At 44.9% G+C, this 24,471-nt stretch overlaps 1 protein-coding gene across 1 annotated transcript in view; it reads left to right on the forward strand.

Annotated features, from left to right (window-relative positions):
• Positions 1-24,471, forward strand: part of LOC148435782 (ranBP-type and C3HC4-type zinc finger-containing protein 1-like) — a 127,168-nt gene that overhangs the window by 62,973 nt on the left and 39,724 nt on the right. The window contains exon 8 of the mRNA XM_088465565.1: positions 5,222-5,395. Within this exon, the coding sequence (XP_088321691.1) occupies positions 5,222-5,395 (174 nt within the window). The remainder of the gene's footprint in view (positions 1-5,221; positions 5,396-24,471) is intronic.

Here is a 24,471-nt window from a genome sequence, read left to right on the forward strand (position 1 = left end):
AAGCCATGGTTGTTACTGTAGATGTTTGGGGAAAGCCATGGCTGTTACTGTAGGTGTCTGTGGAAAGCCATGGTTGTTACTGTAGGTGTCTGTGGAAAGTAATGGTTGTTACTGTAGGTGTCTGGGGAAAGCCATGGCTGTTACTGTAGATGTCTGGGGAAAGCCATGGGTGTTACTGTAGATGTCTGGGGAAAGCCATGGCTGTTACTGTAGGTGTCTGTGGAAAGCCATGGTTGTTACTGTAGGTGTCTGTGGAAAGCCATGGTTGTTACTGTAGGTGTCTGTGGAAAGCCATGGTTGTTACTGTAGGTGTCTGGAAAGCCATGGTTGTTACTGAAGGTGTCTGGGGAAAGCCATGGTTGTTACAGTAGGTGTCTGTGGAAAGTAATGGTTGTTACTGTAGATGTCTGTGGAAAGCCATGGCTGTTACTGTAGGTGTCTCTGGAAAGCCATGGTTGTTACAGTAGGTGTCTGTGGATAGCCATGGTTGTTACTGTAGGTGTCTGTGGAAAGCCATGGTTGTTACAGTAGGTGTCTGTGGAAAGCCATGGTTGTTACAGTAGGTGTCTGTGGAAAGCCATGGTTGTTACAGTAGGTGTCTGTGGAAAGCCATGGTTGTTACTGTAGGTGTCTGGGGAAAGCAATGTTGTTACTGTAGGTGTCTGGGGAAAGCCATGGTTGTTACTGTAGGTGTCTGGGGAAAGCCATGGTTGTTACTGTAGGTGTCTGGGGAAAGCCATGGGTGTTACTGTAGGTGTCTGGGGAAAGCCATGGGTGTTACTGTAGGTGTCTGTGGTAAGCCATGGTTGTTACTGTAGGTGTCTGTGGAAAGCCATGGTTGTTACTGTAGGTGTCTGTGGAAAGCCATGGTTGTTACTGTAGGTGTCTGTGGAAAGCCGTGGTTGTTACTGTATGGTTAAGACGCAGGGAGAGGGGAGACGCGGGGAGAGGCAGAAAGAGGGAGAGGGGAGACGTGGGGAGAGGAGAGAGAGAGGGAGAGTTAGGGATGTTATATCCTTAAAGAAAATATAAAGAATAGTTTTGATGAAAAGAAATGTGTAGTACATGGTCAGTATTAGGTAAATTACTTTTAGACACATTTTAAGGAAATCAGTTTTTTAATCTGAAATTTCCTTAGATGTTGGTCAATGTTTGTTCAACTGTTTCATTAACTGTTATGTTATCACACCTTGGACCTGATTCAGACCCGCTCGCAAGCGGGTCGATGGTGTGCCAGTGCGCACGCACGAGCCCCGGAGCGAGCGCAAAAAGCACTCGCTCTATGTTGATCGACAGCTCACCCCATTTTGTAGGCATGGCGTGGGGGTGGCTTCACAAACTGAGGCGTTCCCAAGCGAACGCCTGCCGTTTGTGGGCAGCCCCACTGACATCACAAGTGATGTCAGTGGGAGAGCTTCCGGCTCTATTAGAGCCGGAAGCTCTCTGGGGCTTGCGGCAACGAGACCCTACCACAAGGGTCTCGTCGCAAGTCCGATGGTCGCGATGGTCTTGACCATCGAAACCATCATCCTGCCCACTCGCAATAGCTGTGGGTGGTCATCCACACCTATGCAAGCAGCCAGGAGGCCGCACCAAAGAAAAAAAAAAAAGCCCTGATTCAGAGCGAGCGCTCTTTCAGAGCGTCCGGCTCTGAATCAGGCCCTTTGTGCCTTTAACACTTGGTGCTTTTACCCCCAGCTATCAAACAGCCCCAGCTGCCCCTATACTGAATATAAAGGAGTGGTATCCTTGATTAAGACAGGCTAAATCTGACTCAATTGGTCTGTTGATCAAAGGAGATAACTTGCTCTGAATTGGAGCAAAAACCAGGCCAGGTATAGACCATAAACCATGCTTCACTGAGCAATATAGACTATACATGTAAAAACAAATCTATGCAAGAGATGTAATATCACATACATGTAAGACTGCACATGATTACATGAAGGTCTATGCAGAGTATATATGCAGTAGGCAGGATGAGAGATGAAATATCACATACATGTAAGACTGCACATGATTGCATGAAGGTCTATGCAGAGTATATATGCAGTAGGCAAGATGAGAGATGTAATCACATACATGTAAGACTGCACATGATTACATGAAGGTCTATGCAGAGTATATATGCAGTAGGCAGGATGAGAGATGAAATATCACATACATGTAAGACTGCACATGATTACATGAAGGTCTATGCAGAGTATATATGCAGTAGGCAAGATGAGAGATGTAATCACATACATGTAAGACTGCACATGATTACATGAAGGTCTATGCAGAGTATATATGCAGTAGGCAAGATGAGAGATGAAATATCACATACATGTAAGACTGCACATGATTACATGAAGGTCTATGCAGAGTATATATGCAGTAGGCAAGATGAGAGATGTAATATCACATACATGTAAGACTGCACATGATTACATGAAGGTCTATGCAGAGTATATATGCAGTAGGCAGGATGAGAGATGTAATATCACATACATATAAGACTGCACATGATTACATGAAGGTCTATGCAGAGTATATATGCAGTAGGCAGGATGAGAGATGTAATATCACATACATGTAAGACTGCACATGATTACATGAAGGTCTATGCAGAGTATATATGCAGTAGGCAGGATGAGAGATGTAATATCACATACATGTAAGACTGCACATGATTACATGAAGGTCTATGCAGAGTGTATATGCAGTAGGCAGGATGAGAGATGTAATATCACATACATATAAGACTGCACATGATTACATGAAGGTCTATGCAGAGTATATATGCAGTAGGCAGGATGAGAGATGAAATATCACATACATATAAGACTGCACATTATTACATGAAGGTCTATGCAGAGTATATATGCAGTAGGCAGGATGAGAGATGAAATATCACATACATATAAGACTGCACATTATTACATGAAGGTCTATGCAGAGTATATATGCAGTAGGCAGGATGAGAGATGTAATATCACATACATGTAAGACTGCACATTATTACATGAAGGTCTATGCAGAGTATATATGCAGTAGGCAGGATGAGAGATGAAATATCACGTACTAAGGGATGAAATGAAATAAACAGATGATTAGTCCATATTCATGCAGGATATACGGGTTGGGTATGAAATGCCGATGTCCAGGAAACCGACTGACTAAATACCGACGCCGCAAGCCCGAACGCTGAAGATCCCGACCTGGGGCCGAGCCGCGAGCATGGACTGACCCACGCTGTCAGAAAATCCTTTATCTCTAAGGATCATGGCTTATACAGGCACTCTACTGACCGCCAGCCGTGGTAACCTCTGCTGGCCGCCAGCCGTGGTAACCTCTGCTGGCCGCCAGCCGTGGTAACCTCTGCTGATGGAACGGGCCTAGATCTAGTATTGGCGGCAGGTTCATCTCTCTCATCTTGGTATCCTCCTAATGATTTATGGAAGACACAGCCGTGGCATTGTCCCACTGGATCTTGATGGCCTTTACTCACCTGTGCTCCAGCACGTTTATCCGGGGGCTTAGATTACAAGACCCTGTAACCGGCACTGCTAGAGCGATGGTGCCCAGCTTCCAAGGCTTTGTTGTGGCTCTCGTCCAGTCTCAGCCGGTAAAGGGCGACTCCTCTCTCTCTCTCAGCCACCAGTGGAGCAATGGACGCACTCCCTATTCCATGTTAAAATTAGTCTGGTCTGGAAGATCTTGGAATGGCCCCGAGGGACATCCGACCCATTAGCCATCTTAGACCAAGCGCAAGGCTGACAAGACGAACAACCCCACCATGCACCCTGCGCCCACCTGCAGGACATGGCATCAGGGGCTGAACCACACCTTGGATCTGGCCAGGAGGAGCCACATGTCTTATTGCTGCACCTTCAGCGCGTGGTCTGGTGCCGGTCCCGACTAATGACTACAGGAAGCAAAGGGATTTACGTGACTATCTGTAATGGCAGCGACCAGTTCTCCCCCCTAGAGGTGATCCCGGGGAGCTGGCTGCCGGCGGTAGGATGAGCAGATTGTGACATCCCGGCTGTAGCTGAGCATTGCTGGTTCTGCTGTAGTAAAACATGATATAAAATAATAAATCCTAGTTCTGACGGGCACTGAAAATACTGATATTAACCTTTTATTTATACGGTGCCAAAAGGTTCCGCAGCGCCATACAAAGTACATAAACCATACACAGAGTATATTCCCTTTATATGTAACGTTCCCAAACTACTATCGCTGCACTTTATATGGCAATGTATCCAACGCCCCCATAGGAGGACTGAGAATTATAGAGACTTCCAAAGTTGAAAACAAAACATTTTTTATTTGCTTTAAACCAGGATTTCCCCAACTCATTGGTCAATTGACCCTAACGGTCCAGGTTTTAAGGATATCCATTCTTGTGTCACTGATGGTATAATTAAACTGACTGAGGATACAATTGAGTCATCTGTGCTAAAGCCTAGATATCCTTAAAACCTGGACTGTTAGTGTGCCTTGAGGACCAAGGGCCTGATTCAGAGCCGCTCGTAAGCGGTCGCTCGTTCGCTCCGAGCGATGTTTGCCCAACTGCGCATGCGTACGGATCATTATACGCATGCGCAAACCAGTCAGTGCGGTCGAAATTCATGCGCTTGCAAAATAGCGAATGCCTGCTATTTTGAGTGACAGGAGGAGGCGTATGTGGGTGGGTGGGAATGTGCTTGAAAACGGGGAGTGGAGATCAGATCGCAGGCGTGCTTAAAGGTCAAAACGGGCGTTTTATGGATGTGCTTAATTAATACAGCAGCGTCATTGACCACGTCACTGGGTTATTTAATAGCCAGAACTGCTCGCAAAATTGTGGTAGCAAAAACCAACCCCAAGAATAGCGAGCAGTTCATACCCTGGTCGATGTACTCGACTAATCTAATAAACAGCGGACATGACGTAGGATGCGAGCGGCCATGGGGCGTATTTTTTAAAAAAACGGCCAAGTTTTGTTTGCTCGTTCAGACCTAGAGGCGTGAACAGACCGCAAAGAACGAACGGTTGATTTGAATAGCCACCCCCTATTTTCTGGACGAGCGAGCGCTAATTGCGTCCGGCTCTGAATCAGGCCCCAAGTTTGGAATCCCTGCATTTAGCAAGGTGTAAAGAATGCCCGGAATGAGAGACGCTCCGCTGTATGACTGTACGTGTATCAGGACATGCCTAGGGTGACAGACTGACCTGTGCTGTTTGCTTTGTGTAGGCAGGCTGGCCGTGTCCTGCGTGCACGTACATCAATAAACCCACGCGCCCCGGCTGCGAGATGTGCAGCAAGGACCGACCATCCACTTACGTGGTGCCCGAGGAATACAAGCCAGACGAGACGGAACGCAGGCGGCTCCAGCAGGAGAAAGACAGCTTACAGCAGTATAAACAGGTACGTTACCTATTATATAACACATCACTGTATACAGACGGGGCCTCATACACCGTACCTCATATCCCGACAAATAGCCCCGTCTGGCGCCCCATGGACTTTCCAACGTAACCGCGCCAAGCGCCTTTTCCTTACTCTGTGCATCTTAGTTGCATCACTAATGATACAAAAGTACATTGCAAGGGGCTAGTGGGGGCTACATTACTTCTGTGTGCGACTAGGACGCAAAAGGCAAAATCACAGCGACCGCGCCACATATCATTAGTCTCGCACATCTTATACCCTTTACCAGTTCTAACTGGTGCGCTGTGAGCAGCTTATTATGTGGCTATGATACAAATAAGAGGCAAAATGTAATAATAAAGTACATATTCCTACCCGTAGTAAAGCGCCTATGTCACTCCAAGCGTCTCGCGCCACGTGGCGCAAATGAGGACACATCTGTATAGCTGTACAATATAAATACCGGTAAAATGTACATGTAAAAAGCATCATTTTATCAATCTACTTACAAGCTATTGCCCACTGTTATCAGCCATGTTATACTCTATAGTAGATTTTTAAAGAATAAATTGCTGAAGGATCGATGTATCACCAGAGGTTACTGGGACTGTATGTGGGAGCGGTGTCCTCACCTGTAATATTACATTATATGTAGCAGCAGTTACTAGGACAGTATGTGGGAGCGGTGTCCTCACCTGTAATATTACATTATATGTAGCAGCAGTTACTAGGACAGTATGTGGGAGCGGTGTCCTCACCTGTAATATTACATTATATGTAGCAGAGGTTACTGGGACAGTATGTGGGAGCGGTGTCCTCACCTGTAATATTACATTATATGTAGCAGAGGTTACTAGGACAGTATGTGGGAGCGGTGTCCTCACCTGTAATATTACATTATATGTAGCAGCAGTTACTAGGACAGTATGTAGGAGCGGTGTCCTCACCTGTAATATTACATTATATGTAGCAGCAGTTACTAGGACAGTATGTGGGAGCGGTGTCCTCACCTGTAATATTACATTATATGTAGCAGCAGTTACTAGGACAGTATGTGGGAGCGGTGTCCTCACCTGTAATATTACATTATATGTAGCAGAGGTTACTAGGACAGTATGTAGGAGCGGTGTCCTCACCTGTAATATTACATTATATGTAGCAGAGGTTACTAGGACAGTATGTGGGAGCGGTGTCCTCACCTGTAATATTACATTATATGTAGCAGAGGTTACTAGGACAGTATGTGGGAGCGGTGTCCTCACCTGTAATATTACATTATATGTAGCAGAGGTTACTAGGACAGTATGTGGGAGCGGTGTCCTCACCTGTAATATTACATTATATGTAGCAGAGGTTACTAGGACAGTATGTAGGAGCGGTGTCCTCACCTGTAATATTACATTATATGTAGCAGAGGTTACTAGGACAGTATGTGGGAGCGGTGTCCTCACCTGTAATATTACATTATATGTAGCAGCAGTTACTAGGACAGTATGTGGGAGCGGTGTCCTCACCTGTAATATTACATTATATGTAGCAGAGGTTACTAGGACAGTATGTGGGAGCGGTGTCCTCACCTGTAATATTACATTATATGTAGCAGCAGTTACTAGGACAGTATGTGGGAGCGGTGTCCTCACCTGTAATATTACATTATATGTAGCATAGGTTACTAGGACAGTATGTGGGAGCGGTGTCCTCACCTGTAATATTACATTATATGTACCAGAGGTTACTAGGACAGTATGTGGGAGCGGTGTCCTCACCTGTAATATTACATTATATGTAGCAGCAGTTACTAGGACAGTATGTGGGAGCGGTGTCCTCACCTGTAATATTACATTATATGTAGCAGAGGTTACTAGGACAGTATGTGGGAGCGGTGTCCTCACCTGTAATATTACATTATATGTAGCAGAGGTTACTAGGACAGTATATGGGAGCGGTGTCCTCACCTGTAATATTACATTATATGTAGCAGCAGTTACTAGGACAGTATGTGGGAGCGGTGTCCTCACCTGTAATATTACATTATATGTAGCAGAGGTTACTAGGACAGTATGTGGGAGCGGTGTCCTCACCTGTAATATTACATTATATGTAGCAGAGGTTACTGGGACAGTATGTGGGAGCGGTGTCCTCACCTGTAATATTACATTATATGTAGCAGAGGTTACTAGGACAGTATGTGGGAGCGGTGTCCTCACCTGTAATATTACATTATATGTAGCAGAGGTTACTAGGACAGTATGTGGGAGCGGTGTCCTCACCTGTAATATTACATTATATGTAGCATAGGTTACTAGGACAGTATGTGGGAGCGGTGTCCTCACCTGTAATATTACATTATATGTAGCAGAGGTTACTGGGACAGTATGTGGGAGCGGTGTCCTCACCTGTAATATTGCATTATATGTAGCAGAGGTTACTGGGACAGTATGTGGGAGCGGTGTCCTCACCTGTAATATTACATTATATGTAGCAGAGGTTACTAGGACAGTATGTGGGAGCGGTGTCCTCACCTGTAATATTACATTATATGTAGCAGAGGTTACTGGGACAGTATGTGGGAGCGGTGTCCTCACCTGTAATATTACATTATATGTAGCAGAGGTTACTGGGACAGTATGTGGGAGCGGTGTCCTCACCTGTAATATTACATTATATGTAGCAGCAGTTACTAGGACAGTATGTGGGAGCGGTGTCCTCACCTGTAATATTACATTATATGTAGCAGAGGTTACTGGGACAGTATGTAGGAGCGGTGTCCTCACCTGTAATATTACATTATATGTAGCAGCAGTTACTAGGACAGTATGTGGGAGCGGTGTCCTCACCTGTAATATTACATTATATGTAGCAGCGGTTACTAGGACAGTATGTGGGAGCGGTGTCCTCACCTGTAATATTACATTATATGTAGCAGCGGTTACTAGGACAGTATGTGGGAGCGGTGTCCTCACCTGTAATATTACATTATATGTAGCAGAGGTTACTAGGACAGTATGTGGGAGCGATGTCCTCACCTGTAATATTACATTATATGTAGCAGCAGTTACTAGGACAGTATGTGGGAGCGGTGTCCTCACCTGTAATATTACATTATATGTAGCAGCAGTTACTAGGACAGTATGTGGGAGCGGTGTCCTCACCTGTAATATTACATTATATGTAGCAGAGGTTACTGGGACAGTATGTAGGAGCGGTGTCCTCACCTGTAATATTACATTATATGTAGCAGAGGTTACTAGGACAGTATGTGGGAGCGGTGTCCTCACCTGTAATATTACATTATATGTAGCAGCGGTTACTAGGACAGTATGTGGGAGCGGTGTCCTCACCTGTAATATTACATTATATGTAGCAGCGGTTACTAGGACAGTATGTGGGAGCGGTGTCCTCACCTGTAATATTACATTATATGTAGCAGCGGTTACTAGGACAGTATGTGGGAGCGGTGTCCTCACCTGTAATATTACATTATATGTAGCAGAGGTTACTAGGACAGTATGTGGGAGCGATGTCCTCACCTGTAATATTACATTATATGTAGCAGCAGTTACTAGGACAGTATGTGGGAGCGATGTCCTCACCTGTAATATTACATTATATGTAGCAGAGGTTACTAGGACAGTATGTGGGAGCGGTGTCCTCACCTGTAATATTACATTATATGTAGCAGCAGTTACTAGGACAGTATATGGGAGCGGTGTCCTCACCTGTAATATTACATTATATGTAGCAGAGGTTACTAGGACAGTATGTGGGAGCGGTGTCCTCACCTGTAATATTACATTATATGTAGCAGCAGTTACTAGGACAGTATGTGGGAGCGGTGTCCTCACCTGTAATATTACATTATATGTAGCAGAGGTTACTAGGACAGTATATGGGAGCGGTGTCCTCACCTGTAATATTACATTATATGTAGCAGAGGTTACTGGGACAGTATGTGGGAGCGGTGTCCTCACCTGTAATATTACATTATATGTAGCAGCGGTTACTAGGACAGTATGTGGGAGCGGTGTCCTCACCTGTAATATTACATTATATGTAGCAGAGGTTACTAGGACAGTATATGGGAGCGGTGTCCTCACCTGTAATATTACATTATATGTAGCAGAGGTTACTAGGACAGTATGTGGGAGCGGTGTCCTCACCTGTAATATTACATTATATGTAGCAGAGGTTACTAGGACAGTATGTGGGAGCGGTGTCCTCACCTGTAATATTACATTATATGTAGCAGAGGTTACTGGGACAGTATGTGGGAGCGGTGTCCTCACCTGTAATATTACATTATATGTAGCAGCAGAGGTTACTAGGACAGTAATTGGGAGCGGTGTCCTCACCTGTAATATTACATTATATGTAGCAGAGGTTACTAGGACAGTATGTGGGAGCGGTGTCCTCACCTGTAATATTACATTATATGTAGCAGAGGTTACTGGGACAGTATGTGGGAGCGGTGTCCTCACCTGTAATATTGCATTATATGTAGCAGAGGTTACTAGGACAGTATGTGAGAGCGGTGTCCTCACCTGTAATATTACATTATATGTAGCAGAGGTTACTAGGACAGTATGTGGGAGCGATGTCCTCACCTGTAATATTACATTATATGTAGCAGAGGTTACTAGGACAGTATGTGGGAGCGATGTCCTCACCTGTAATATTACATTATATGTAGCAGAGGTTACTAGGACAGTATGTGGGAGCGGTGTCCTCACCTGTAATATTACATTATATGTAGCAGCGGTTACTAGGACAGTATGTGGGAGCGGTGTCCTCACCTGTAATATTACATTATATGTAGCAGAGGTTACTGGGACAGTATGTGGGAGCGATGTCCTCACCTGTAATATTACATTATATGTAGCAGCGGTTACTAGGACAGTATGTGGGAGCGGTGTCCTCACCTGTAATATTACATTATATGTAGCAGAGGTTACTAGGACAGTATGTGGGAGCGGTGTCCTCACCTGTAATATTACATTATATGTAGCAGCAGTTACTAGGACAGTATATGGGAGCGGTGTCCTCACCTGTAATATTACATTATATGTAGCAGCAGTTACTAGGACAGTATGTGGGAGCGGTGTCCTCACCTGTAATATTACATTATATGTAGCAGAGGTTACTGGGACAGTATGTGGGAGCGGTGTCCTCACCTGTAATATTACATTATATGTAGCAGCAGTTACTGGGACAGTATATGGGAGCGGTGTCCTCACCTGTAATATTACATTATATGTAGCAGAGGTTACTAGGACAGTATGTAGGAGCGGTGTCCTCACCTGTAATATTACATTATATGTAGCAGAGGTTACTGGGACAGTATGTAGGAGCGGTGTCCTCACCTGTAATATTACATTATATGTAGCAGAGGTTACTGGGACAGTATGTGGGAGCGGTGTCCTCACCTGTAATATTACATTATATGTAGCAGAGGTTACTGGGACAGTATGTGGGAGCGGTGTCCTCACCTGTAATATTACATTATATGTAGCAGAGGTTACTAGGACAGTATGTGGGAGCCGTGTCCTCACCTGTAATATTACATTATATGTAGCAGAGGTTACTGGGACAGTATGTGGGAGCGGTGTCCTCACCTGTAATATTACATTATATGTAGCAGAGGTTACTAGGACAGTATGTGGGAGCGGTGTCCTCACCTGTAATATTACATTATATGTAGCAGAGGTTACTGGGACAGTATGTAGGAGCGGTGTCCTCACCTGTAATATTACATTATATGTAGCAGAGGTTACTAGGACAGTATGTGGGAGCGGTGTCCTCACCTGTAATATTACATTATATGTAGCAGCAGTTACTAGGACAGTATGTGGGAGCGGTGTCCTCACCTGTAATATTACATTATATGTAGCAGAGGTTACTAGGACAGTATGTGGGAGCGGTGTCCTCACCTGTAATATTACATTATATGTAGCAGCAGTTACTGGGACAGTATGTGGGAGCGGTGTCCTCACCTGTAATATTACATTATATGTAGCATAGGTTACTAGGACAGTATGTGGGAGCGGTGTCCTCACCTGTAATATTACATTATATGTAGCAGAGGTTACTGGGACAGTATGTGGGAGCGGTGTCCTCACCTGTAATATTGCATTATATGTAGCAGAGGTTACTGGGACAGTATGTGGGAGCGGTGTCCTCACCTGTAATATTACATTATATGTAGCAGAGGTTACTAGGACAGTATGTGGGAGCGGTGTCCTCACCTGTAATATTACATTATATGTAGCAGAGGTTACTAGAACAGTTTGTGGGAGCGGTGTCCTCACCTGTAATATTACATTATATGTAGCAGAGGTTACTAGGACAGTATGTGGGAGCGGTGTCCTCACCTGTAATATTATATTATATGTAGCAGCAGTTACTGGGACAGTATGTGGGAGCGGTGTCCTCACCTGTAATATTACATTATATGTAGCATAGGTTACTAGGACAGTATGTGGGAGCGATGTCCTCACCTGTAATATTACATTATATGTAGCAGAGGTTACTGGGACAGTATGTGGGAGCGGTGTCCTCACCTGTAATATTACATTATATGTAGCAGCAGAGGTTACTGGGACAGTATGTGGGAGCGGTGTCCTCACCTGTAATATTACATTATATGTAGCAGAGGTTACTAGGACAGTATGTGGGAGCGGTGTCCTCACCTGTAATATTACATTATATGTAGCAGAGGTTACTAGGACAGTATGTGGGAGCGGTGTCCTCACCTGTAATATTACATTATATGTAGCAGAGGTTACTAGGACAGTATGTGGGAGCGGTGTCCTCACCTGTAATATTACATTATATGTAGCAGCAGTTACTAGGACAGTATGTGGGAGCGGTGTCCTCACCTGTAATATTACATTATATGTAGCAGCAGTTACTAGGACTGTATGTGGGAGCGATGTCCTCACCTGTAATATTACATTATATGTAGCAGCGGTTACTAGGACAGTATGTGGGAGCGGTGTCCTCACCTGTAATATTACATTATATGTAGCAGAGGTTACTGGGACAGTATGTGGGAGCGGTGTCCTCACCTGTAATATTACATTATATGTAGCAGAGGTTACTGGGACAGTATGTGTGAGCGGTGTCCTCACCTGTAATATTACATTATATGTAGCAGAGGTTATTGGGACAGTATGTGGGAGCGGTGTCCTCACCTGTAATATTACATTATATGTAGCAGAGGTTACTAGGACAGTATGTGGGAGCGGTGTCCTCACCTGTAATATTACATTATATGTAGCAGAGGTTACTAGGACAGTATGTGGGAGCGATGTCCTCACCTGTAATATTACATTATATGTAGCAGCAGTTACTAGGACAGTATGTGGGAGCGGTGTCCTAACCTGTAATATTACATTATATGTAGCAGAGGTTACTAGGACAGTATGTGGGAGCGGTGTCCTCACCTGTAATATTACATTATATGTAGCAGCAGTTACTGGGACAGTATGTGGGAGCGGTGTCCTCACCTGTAATATTACATTATATGTAGCAGATGTTACTGGGACTGTATGTGGGAGCGGTGTCCTCACCTGTAATATTACATTATATGTAGCAGCAGTTACTAGGACAGTATGTGGGAGCGGTGTCCTCACCTGTAATATTGCATTATATGTAGCAGCGGTTACTGGGACAGTATGTGGGAGCGGTGTCCTCACCTGTAATATTACATTATATGTAGCAGAGGTTACTGGGACAGTATGTAGGAGCGGTGTCCTCACCTGTAATATTACATTATATGTAGCAGAGGTTACTAGGACAGTATGTGGGAGCGGTGTCCTCACCTGTAATATTACATTATATGTAGCAGAGGTTACTGGGACAGTATGTAGGAGCGGTGTCCTCACCTGTAATATTACATTATATGTAGCAGCAGTTACTAGGACAGTATGTGGGAGCTGTGTCCTCACCTGTAATATTACATTATATGTAGCAGAGGTTACTGGGACAGTATGTGGGAGCGGTGTCCTCACCTGTAATATTACATTATATGTAGCAGCAGTTACTGGGACAGTATGTGGGAGCGGTGTCCTCACCTGTAATATTACATTATATGTAGCAGAGGTTACTGGGACAGTATGTAGGAGCGGTGTCCTCACCTGTAATATTACATTATATGTAGCAGATGTTACTGGGACAGTATGTGGGAGCGGTGTCCTCACCTGTAATATTACATTATATGTAGCAGCAGTTACTAGGACAGTATGTGGGAGCGGTGTCCTCACCTGTAATATTACATTATATGTAGCAGCAGTTACTAGGACAGTATGTGGGAGCGGTGTCCTCACCTGTAATATTACATTATATGTAGCAGAGGTTACTGGGACAGTATGTGGGAGCGGTGTCCTCACCTGTAATATTACATTATATGTAGTAGAGGTTACTGGGACAGTATGTGGGAGCGGTGTCCTCACCTGTAATATTACATTATATGTAGCAGCAGTTACTAGGACAGTATGTGGGAGCGGTGTCCTCACCTGTAATATTACATTATATGTAGCAGCAGTTACTGGGACAGTATGTGGGAACGATGTCCTCACCTGTAATATTACATTATATGTAGCAGCAGTTACTGGGACAGTATGTGGGAGCGGTGTCCTCACCTGTAATATTACATTATATGTAGCAGAGGTTACTAGGACAGTATGTAGGAGCGGTGTCCTCACCTGTAATATTACATTATATGTAGCAGAGGTTACTAGGACAGTATGTGGGAGCGGTGTCCTCACCTGTAATATTACATTATATGTAGCAGAGGTTACTGGGACAGTATGTGGGAGCGGTGTCCTCACCTGTAATATTACATTATATGTAGCAGAGGTTATTGGGACAGTATGTGGGAGCGGTGTCCTCACCTGTAATATTACATTATATGTAGCAGAGGTTACTGGGACAGTATGTGGGAGCGGTGTCCTCACCTGTAATATTACATTATATGTAGCAGAGGTTACTAGGACAGTATGTGGGAGCGGTGTCCTCACCTGTAATATTACATTATATGTAGCAGCAGTTACTAGGACAGTATGTGGGAGCGGTGTCCTCACCTGTAATATTACATTATATGTAGCAGAGGTTACTAGGACAGTATGTGGGAGCGGTGTCCTCACCTGTAATATTACATTATATGTAGCAGAGGTTACTGGGACAGTATGTGGGAGCGATGTCCTCACCTGTAATATTACATTATATGTAGCAGAGGTTACTAGGACAGTATGTGGGAGCGGTGTCCTCACCTGTAATATTACATTATATGTAGCAGAGGTTACTAGGACAGTATGTGGGAGCGGTGTCCTCACCTGTAATATTACATTATATGTAGCAGAGGTTACTAGGACAGTATATGGGAGCGGTGTCCTCACCTGTAATATTACATTATATGTAGCAGCAGTTACTAGGACAGTATGTGGGAGCGGTGTCCTCACCTGTAATATTACATTATATGTAGCAGAGGTTATTGGGACAGTATGTGGGAGCGGTGTCCTCACCTGTAATATTACATTATATGTAGTAGAGGTTACTGGGACAGTATGTGGGAGCGGTGTCCTCACCTGTAATATTACATTATATGTAGCAGCAGTTACTAGGACAGTATGTGGGAGCGGTGTCCTCACCTGTAATATTACATTATATGTAGCAGCAGTTACTGGGACAGTATGTGGGAACGATGTCCTCACCTGTAATATTACATTATATGTAGCAGCAGTTACTGGGACAGTATGTGGGAGCGGTGTCCTCACCTGTAATATTACATTATATGTAGCAGAGGTTACTAGGACAGTATGTAGGAGCGGTGTCCTCACCTGTAATATTACATTATATGTAGCAGAGGTTACTAGGACAGTATGTGGGAGCGGTGTCCTCACCTGTAATATTACATTATATGTAGCAGAGGTTACTGGGACAGTATGTGGGAGCGGTGTCCTCACCTGTAATATTACATTATATGTAGCAGAGGTTATTGGGACAGTATGTGGGAGCGGTGTCCTCACCTGTAATATTACATTATATGTAGCAGAGGTTACTGGGACAGTATGTGGGAGCGGTGTCCTCACCTGTAATATTACATTATATGTAGCAGAGGTTACTAGGACAGTATGTGGGAGCGGTGTCCTCACCTGTAATATTACATTATATGTAGCAGAGGTTACTAGGACAGTATGTGGGAGCGGTGTCCTCACCTGTAATATTACATTATATGTAGCAGAGGTTACTAGGACAGTATGTGGGAGCGGTGTCCTCACCTGTAATATTACATTATATGTAGCAGCAGTTACTGGGACAGTATGTGGGAGCGATGTCCTCACCTGTAATATTACATTATATGTAGCAGAGGTTACTAGGACAGTATGTGGGAGCGGTGTCCTCACCTGTAATATTACATTATATGTAGCAGAGGTTACTAGGACAGTATGTGGGAGCGGTGTACTCACCTGTAATATTACATTATATGTAGCAGCAGTTACTAGGACAGTATGTGGGAGCGATGTCCTCACCTGTAATATTACATTATATGTAGCAGCAGTTACTAGGACAGTATGTGGGAGCGGTGTCCTCACCTGTAATATTACATTATATGTAGCAGAGGTTACTAGGACAGTATGTGGGAGCGGTGTCCTCACCTGTAATATTACATTATATGTAGCAGCAGTTACTGGGACAGTATGTGGGAGCGGTGTCCTCACCTGTAATATTACATTATATGTAGCAGAGGTTACTAGGACAGTATGTGGGAGCGGTGTCCTCACCTGTAATATTACATTATATGTAGCAGCAGTTACTAGGACAGTATGTGGGAGCGGTGTCCTCACCTGTAATATTACATTATATGTAGCAGAGGTTACTAGGACAGTATGTGGGAGCGGTGTCCTCACCTGTAATATTACATTATATGTAGCAGAGGTTACTGGGACAGTATGTGGGAGCGGTGTCCTCACCTGTAATATTACATTATATGTAGCAGCAGTTACTGGGACAGTATGTGGGAGCGGTGTCCTCACCTGTAATATTACATTATATGTAGCAGAGGTTACTAGGACAGTATGTGGGAGCGGTGTCCTCACCTGTAATATTACATTATATGTAGCAGAGGTTACTGGGACAGTATGTGGGAGCGGTGTCCTCACCTGTAATATTACATTATATGTAGCAGAGGTTACTAGGACAGTATGTGGGAGCGGTGTCCTCACCTGTAATATTACATTATATGTAGCAGAGGTTACTGGGACAGTATGTGGGAGCGGTGTCCTCACCTGTAATATTACATTATATGTAGCAGAGGTTACTAGGACAGTATGTGGGAGCGGTGTCCTCACCTGTAATATTACATTATATGTAGCAGAGGTTACTAGGACAGTATGTGGGAGCGGTGTCCTCACCTGTAATATTACATTATATGTAGTATATTTCTAAGTATAAAACATTTTGTCAAAAAAAATGTTTATTATGAAATATATTTCCCCATATTCATGATATAATTTAGTGAATTAGATGGCTTAGTGGTCACTGTATATAACAGATTTAATGTTTCTGCTTATGATAATGTCATTTTGTACCTAAATGAATTATTTGCGATCATGAGAGTGTTTTGGGGAATATTTGCTCCTAATAAAGTTTCCCTGACAAAGTGCTTTATCCTGAGGATCGCTGTAGACGGGGATCAGTTCCCAGAATAATGAATATACAGGTATTTTGTGAACATGAAACGCGTCAGGTGGAGGAAGTATATCTGGCATTTGAAAGTTGTTTTTAGGTGTGTGGAAATATAAATAGTATCAAAATATAGTTAGCATATAATTTAATATATGTGTAATGCTTTGATCTGTATTTATTGACTGTTAATATATGTGAATGCTGTCTAGTATATAAAAGGAAGAAATACTGGTGTGGATAATTAAATCAAGTCAAGTGATTAATGAAGATGTGAATTTTTGCAAAAGGTTTAAATACAAAAATTTTGAGACACAATTTTGATTAAGGCCCTCATTCAGAGCCACTCGCTAGCGGCAGTACGCTCGTTCCGAGCGATGTTCGCACATCTGCGCATGCGTACGGTTTTTAGTACGCATGCGCGAACCAGTCAGTGCGGCCGAAAATCGTTGGTACGCAATATAGCGAGGGCCTGATATTTTGAGTGACAGAATGAGGCGTATGTGGGTGGTAACAGGGGAAGGTGCTTGAATACGGGGAGTGGAGATCCGAACGCAGGCGTGCTTAAAGGTCAAAACGGGCGTTTTAAGGGAGTGCATATTTAATACAGCAGCGTCATTGACCACGTCACTTGGTTTTTTTTAACTCAGAACTGCTCGCAAAATAGCGGTTGAAAACACCAACCACAAGAATAGCGAGCAGTTCATACGCTGTACGATGTACTCGATTAATCTAATAAATAGCGGACATGACGTATGGTGCCTGCGGCCAGGGGGCGTTTTTATCAAAAAAACGAGCGTATGTTTTGCTCCCTCGTTCAGACTTAGAGGTGGGAACAGACTGCAATTTGCGAACGGATCATTTGAATAGCCACCCCTTGTTTTTGAACGAACGACCACAAATAGCCAACGGCTCTGAATCAGGCCCCAAGTCTCCAGCATACGATGAAACGCGTCAGATAAAATATTAACACCGATTGCGGAGATTGATACCATATTAAGTGGGTGGATGATTTGATGCTTGAGGTCCGGCCCTAATCATTTGATGTGCTGGCTACTACTTTAGTCTTCATTCTAGCTCCCTGCACCTGTCACACCCCGTGCAGTTCCTCTTCCCTGCCGGTGGTGTCGCTCTCTGCTCCGGTGCTTCTATCACACTCAACTAAGGCAACAAACTGCTGCTATACATAGCAAAGTGTGCTAGAAGCACCAGAGCAGAGAGCGACACCCCAGGCAGGATAGAGGTACTGCACGGTCTGTGACAGGTGCAGGGTGTGAGAATGAACACTAAGTATTACAGCTGCTCCTCCCATGATCCATGGAAGTCTGAGTGATTTATTGCCATGTTACTGTACTGTGTTATTAACCATGTACAGAGCACAGGGGGTGTGGGAGGATAAGTAACTGTGCCGCTAACTGGTAAATCTTGTTTTACAGTATATGTATTGCAACGGGTGTGTGTGTGGCGGGGGGGGGGTCTGTAGTTACCGATTTATTGGTTCACAAGCAGATATTGAGATTTACATCATTATATCATCCTTACATTGATTTGTTACATATCATACTCCTGATGTCAGCGATAGACGATGATAGTGTCAGGTTTTGGTTTGTACTAAAGGTGAAATAATTTGTTATATTTTATCTTTGTTATCTCATTTTTATTTTATTTGTTTATGTATGTTCAGTCATTGTAATACACTATGTATGTAACCCAACTGTACAGTGCGTGGTTCCGACTGTTTGGAGTCATTTGTCGGGTGGTTTTTTTTCCCCAAATCCTCAGCGTTGTGTTTCTGTGTTTTTGTCATTAGTTTGTATTGGGAATATAGGTCCTAATTCAGAGCCGGACGCTCTGAAAGAGCGCTCGCTCTGAATACGGGCTTTTTTTTTTTTTTTATTGTGTGGCCCCCTGGCCACTCGCATAGCTGTGGGTGACCACCCACAGCTATTGCGAGCGGTCATGATGATGGTCGCGATGGTGAAGACCAACGGGCTTGCGACGAGACCCTTGTGGTAAGGTCTCGTGGCCGCAAGCCCCAGAGAGATTTCGGCTCTAACAGAACCGGAATCTCTACATTGTCAGTGGAGCCGCCCCCAAAAGGCAGGCATTCTAATGGGAACACCTCTGTTTGGGCAGACACCCCCCCCCCGGTCCGCCCACCAAAGGAGGCGAGCTGTCACTCAACATCATCAGCTTGCCCCCTTTGGTGCGAGACTCGGAGCGTCGGACTGCCCGTAGCTTGCCAGGTCTTTGTGCATGCGCTGTGGGCCACAGTCGACCCAGTTGCGAGCGCTCAACGCTTGCGACCGTGTCTGAATCAGGCCCATAGTCAGGTCCTTACTAAGAGCTGATTGTTATAGATTATTGATTCATCCACATTGGGTTAGCTCCTGGGATAGATCCCATCTGTGTTATATACAATAATACCAACACAGCACACACACAAGGGCTAAATACCACAGAAATATAGATGTATCTTCATGTTCTCATCCATTATAAAACACTGTTCCTTATTGCCCCCTGGGGGTCATTATCACTGTACATAGCAGCATCGTTCTAAGTCTCTGCAATAATCGTCAAGTCTCTCTCGCATTAGAACAGCGCTTCCCAAACTCTGTCCCCGAGGCACAACAGTCCATGTGTTAAGGATAGCCATGCTTGAGCATAAGTGACTTAATAATTACCTCATCATTTTGATTTAACCATGTGTGCTCAAGCATGGTTATACTTAAAACCTGGACTGTGAGTGCAGCTTGAGGACCGAGCAATGCATTAGGATACAGGGCCTGATTCAGAGCCGCTCGCACGTTGTGTATGCAAATTGCACAGCAATGCATTAGCACACCCTGTATTTCTTAGTGAGCAATCACATAGTGTACGCAGACAACCACCAGCCTGTTGTAAGACGCCCACTTGTGCACGTCATGTCCAGGAAGTGTATGCAACCATCGGTACATCGGGTAACATCGGATGCTATCGCAGCGCTTGAGGTTGACCATACCCTGCCGCAAGCACGTCAGTGTAAAAACCAGCCAGGTGACGTATACTTTGACGCTGTCTTATAATTATGCGCATCTCTATAACGCCGATGAGACGCTCAGGCACGCCTGCGTTTGCACCTCCACTCCCCCGTGTTTAATGGCCAGCTCGTTACCACCTACAAACGGCTTCTCCTGTCTCTCACTCTGCTGGGCTGTCTATGTGCAGCGAGCGAACGCATTGTGAACTTTCGCTAAGGTATGCACATGCGCACTGCGATCCATACGCACTGTATACCATCGGCAGCAGCGAGAGTATGCATCCGACCGGCTCAGATTTCTGTGAATTTTGGTAAGATGATAGACAGCATAAAGTAACTTTCATATGTAACATTGTAGCCCTCAGTGATGCTCAGTGCTCATGCTACAGGGCTGCAAACATGACAGAAATGTAACATTTATGCTGCAAGGTCAACTAACACCAATCATAACTTTGCTTGTAATTGTGATAGAACTTTCATGTTAGTCTTGTTTTGAGGGATCACAGTTTTCATAAAAACTTATCAAAGCAGAAGATGCAGCCAGAAGAACACAGTAGGGATGGGCATCGACCATCAATAGTTTACAAATATCGGTGGTTGATGGTTTTGCCATAATGGCAGAGAGCCAATTCTTTTATGCCATCGATGGCAAAGTGGAACCCGATGGATTTTTTTTCTGCTCATGGCACAGAACTTGGCTCCGCCCCTGCCACCTAAGCCCCGCCTCCGTGTTTTTTTTTTTTTTTTTCTATTAGCCTGAGGCTTGCCAGACACAAGGCAGCGGTGACCATTAAGTGTTGCAAACCATCGATGGTTCACCATAGATTGATTTTGTACCATCAATGTTTATCACCGATGGTGCCATCCATGGTGACCATTGTTGGAAAACCACAGATGGCTATGCCTAGAACAGAGAGAGAGACACTACAAGACCAGCCTGAAGTTACCAGTCCCATGGTTAGTGCAAGAAGGGTTCAACTGACGTACTTTCATTTTTATTTTTTTTACTCCGCTTCCCAAAATTAAACCGAAGAGAGATTGTATTTAAGTGTCTAACATACTTTATGTACAATTTTTTTAGATATTCAAGGTCAAAGGTTACATCATGTGACCTTGAAATGTAAAAGTCAATATTTAAATATAAATAAATTATAAAACAATTTTTTTATGAAAACTATGGTCCCTTAGCTTTAAAACAAGACCAACATGAAAGTTCTACCACAATTAGAAGCAAAGTTATGATTGGTGTTAGTTGACCTTGTAAGCATACAATTTACATTTATTGTCTTGTTTGCAACACTGTAGAATGAAGACCGTGTGTCACTGAGGGTTACAATGTTACATATGTCAGTTACTTTATGCTGCCTATCACCCACCTAATCTCATGAGAATCTGAGCCGGTCGGGTTGGAAGCTGTGATGATTTGGCATGGGATGACCAGGCCAAGGTCTATCTTGTCCAGGGGCTGCAGAGTGTAACAGTGACCCTGGACCTGCTCACCAGCCTGGGCTAGTGCCCCTGACTGCACAGGTAGGAGCATCGGGGGAACCTTCAGCAGACAAGCTGGCCACAGTATAACATAAACACCGATCCGGCTCTGCCAGCGCCTCTATTCTGCGTAGTCGCATGCAATCCGTCACTGAACTACTGATTTACAATCTCAGAGGCAGAGCCAGGCCGGCAGTGACGTAAGCCATTACTCAGCTGGGACTACATCGGGCAGAGAGACTCTGTAGCGGCAGTGTTACAACCTTTATATTATAATATAAAGAAACAATCACCTCCGTATCCTCTGCAGAAGGACCTCCCCTGCTACGTACTGGTGTGTTTAGAGACCGAGGCAAGTGACGAGATTTCAGCTATTGTGCTGCCGGATTTAAAGCAACATTTTTATTTTTTTATTTTTAAGGCAAAGCTCTTAATAAAACGTGCTGCTTTCTCCCAGAGAATTCAGACCCTGTTGCATTTGCCCCAGTGATCGGTTTCTGAATCCCGAGCTGCTTATGTTGATCTGTAACGCGCCTCTCATTGGGCGTGATTCTGTGCTGCATGCGTTGCTGATGTCGGATGCAGTACAGCGGTTTATTTGTTTTCTACTACGCACGTGTCCAGAGTCTGCAGTTGTGATTTGAGACGCCTGGGGCCATATTCAATAAGCTGCGAAAAGCCAAGATCCGCGGAAAAGTATCGCCGATCACGGCTTTTCGCGTGGCGGAAACTTCTCTCCGTATTCGATTCCAAATAGTTTTCACGTCCGCGGAAAGTCAATGCAATGTAATAGGCGAAAAATATTTGTCTCTGAATAGCAGGAGAAAAGGTGAGGACACCACTCAGAACCCTTGGGACAGCCCCCGAAGGATAAACTTGTACAAAAAAATATAAGAACACCCCAAAAAAGTACTTTCAGTTTGGGGGTGAAAAAGTACAAAGTGGGGGGACAAGCATAAAAATAAGCGAAATAGACTTTTGGGGGTCTGCAAGGATGCGTCAGGTGTTTTTTTGACTGCAGGTACATGTAACGGGTACGTTTTTCACGATTTTTTTTAACTTCACTTTAGCAACTTTAAAATATGCTAGCGCCCATTTTCATGTACCCCAAATTTGACAGGACTACTTTTCACCCCAAAATACAGCTTTATGCCATTCTTCACCACTTGTGCAAAGACGCTAATAAGTCCCCGCAAACACATTTATTAGGGCTATTCGGGGACATCTACATTGATCCCCGATGTTACTGCATCTTTTTGGGGCGTTCAGGCTGATTTCCCCATCTCTGACAGAACTTTCTGCCTGTTCCTACATCGCGGCTTGACGTTTTCACGTGGTTTGGAATTGAATAGGGCAAATAGCGGGGGAGCGCACGATAAGTTTCCGCGTCCAAAACACGCCATATAGGCGGAAAGTCAGGCAGGTGAAACTTTTTTGCAGGCGCAAAACTAATTGAATACCGCCCTTGGTCTCAAAAATGTTTTGAAAATGTGCTGGGCGTCCCTGGGCGATGACTGGGAGGTGGTTATGCAGACGCACATGGCCTATGCTAGTTTCAGGGATGGGTTACTGTAGACGCCCGGCTATGCACCAGGGAAGGGTTACTGTAGACGCACGGCTATGCACCAGGGAAGGGCTCCTGTAGACGCACGGCTATGCACCAGGGAAGGGTTACTGTGGACACACGGCTATGCACCAGGGATGGCTTCCTGTAGACGCACGGCTATGCACCAGGGAAGGGCTCCTGTAGACGCACGGCTATGCACCAGGGAAGGGCTCCTGTAGACGCACGGCTATGCACCAGGGAAGGGTTACTGTGGACACACGGCTATGCACCAGTGATGGCTTCCTGTAGACGCACGGCTATGCACCAGGGAACGGTTCCTGTGGACGCCCGGCTATGCACCAGGGAAGGCTTCCTGTAGACGCCCGGCTATGCACCAGGGAAGGGCTCCTGTAGACGCCCGGCTATGCACCAGGGAAGGGCTCCTGTAGACGCACGGCTATGCACCAGGGAAGGGCTCCTGTAGACGCACGGCTATGCACCAGGGAAGGGCTCCTGTGGATGCACGGCTATGCACCAGGGAACGGTTCCTGTAGACGCACGGCTATGCACCAGGGAAGGGCTCCTGTAGACGCACGGCTATGCACCAGGGAAGGTTTCCTGTAGACGCACGGCTATGCACCAGGGCAGGGTTCCTGTAGACGCACGGCTATGCACCAGGGCAGGGTTCCTGTAGACGCACGGCTATGCACCAGGGAAGGGGCTCCTGTAGACGCACGGCTATGTACCAGGGAAGGGCTCCTGTGGACGCACGGCTATGTACCAGGGAACGGTTCCTGTAGACGCACGGCTATGCACCAGGGAAGGGTTCCTGTAGAGACACGGCTATGCACCAGGGAAGGGTTCCTGTAGACGCACGGCTATGCACCAGGGAAGGGCTCCTGTAGACGCACGGCTATGCACCAGGGAAGGGCTCCTGTGGACGCACGGCTATGTACCAGGGAACGGTTCCTGTAGACGCACGGCTATGCACCAGGGAAGGGTTCCTGTAGACGCACGGCTATGCACCAGGGAAGGGCTCCTGTAGACGCACGGCTATGCACCAGGGCAGGGTTCCTGTAGACGAACGACTATGCACCAGGGAAGGGTTCCTGTAGACGTATGGCTATGCACCAGGGAAGGGTTCCTGTAGACGTGTGGCTATTGCAGATGATTGGTATATATCAGATATGTGGCTATTGCAGATGATTGGTATATATCAGATATGTGACTATTGCAGATGATTGGTATATATCAGATATGTGACTATTGCAGATGATTGGTATATATCAGATATGTGACTATTGCAGGTGATTGGTATATATCAGATATGTGACTATT

This window comes from Taudactylus pleione, unplaced genomic scaffold, assembly GCF_031769625.1.
Source record: "Taudactylus pleione unplaced genomic scaffold, aTauple2 ptg001994l, whole genome shotgun sequence".
In the NCBI taxonomy this organism is placed as follows: Eukaryota; Metazoa; Chordata; class Amphibia; order Anura; family Myobatrachidae; genus Taudactylus; species Taudactylus pleione.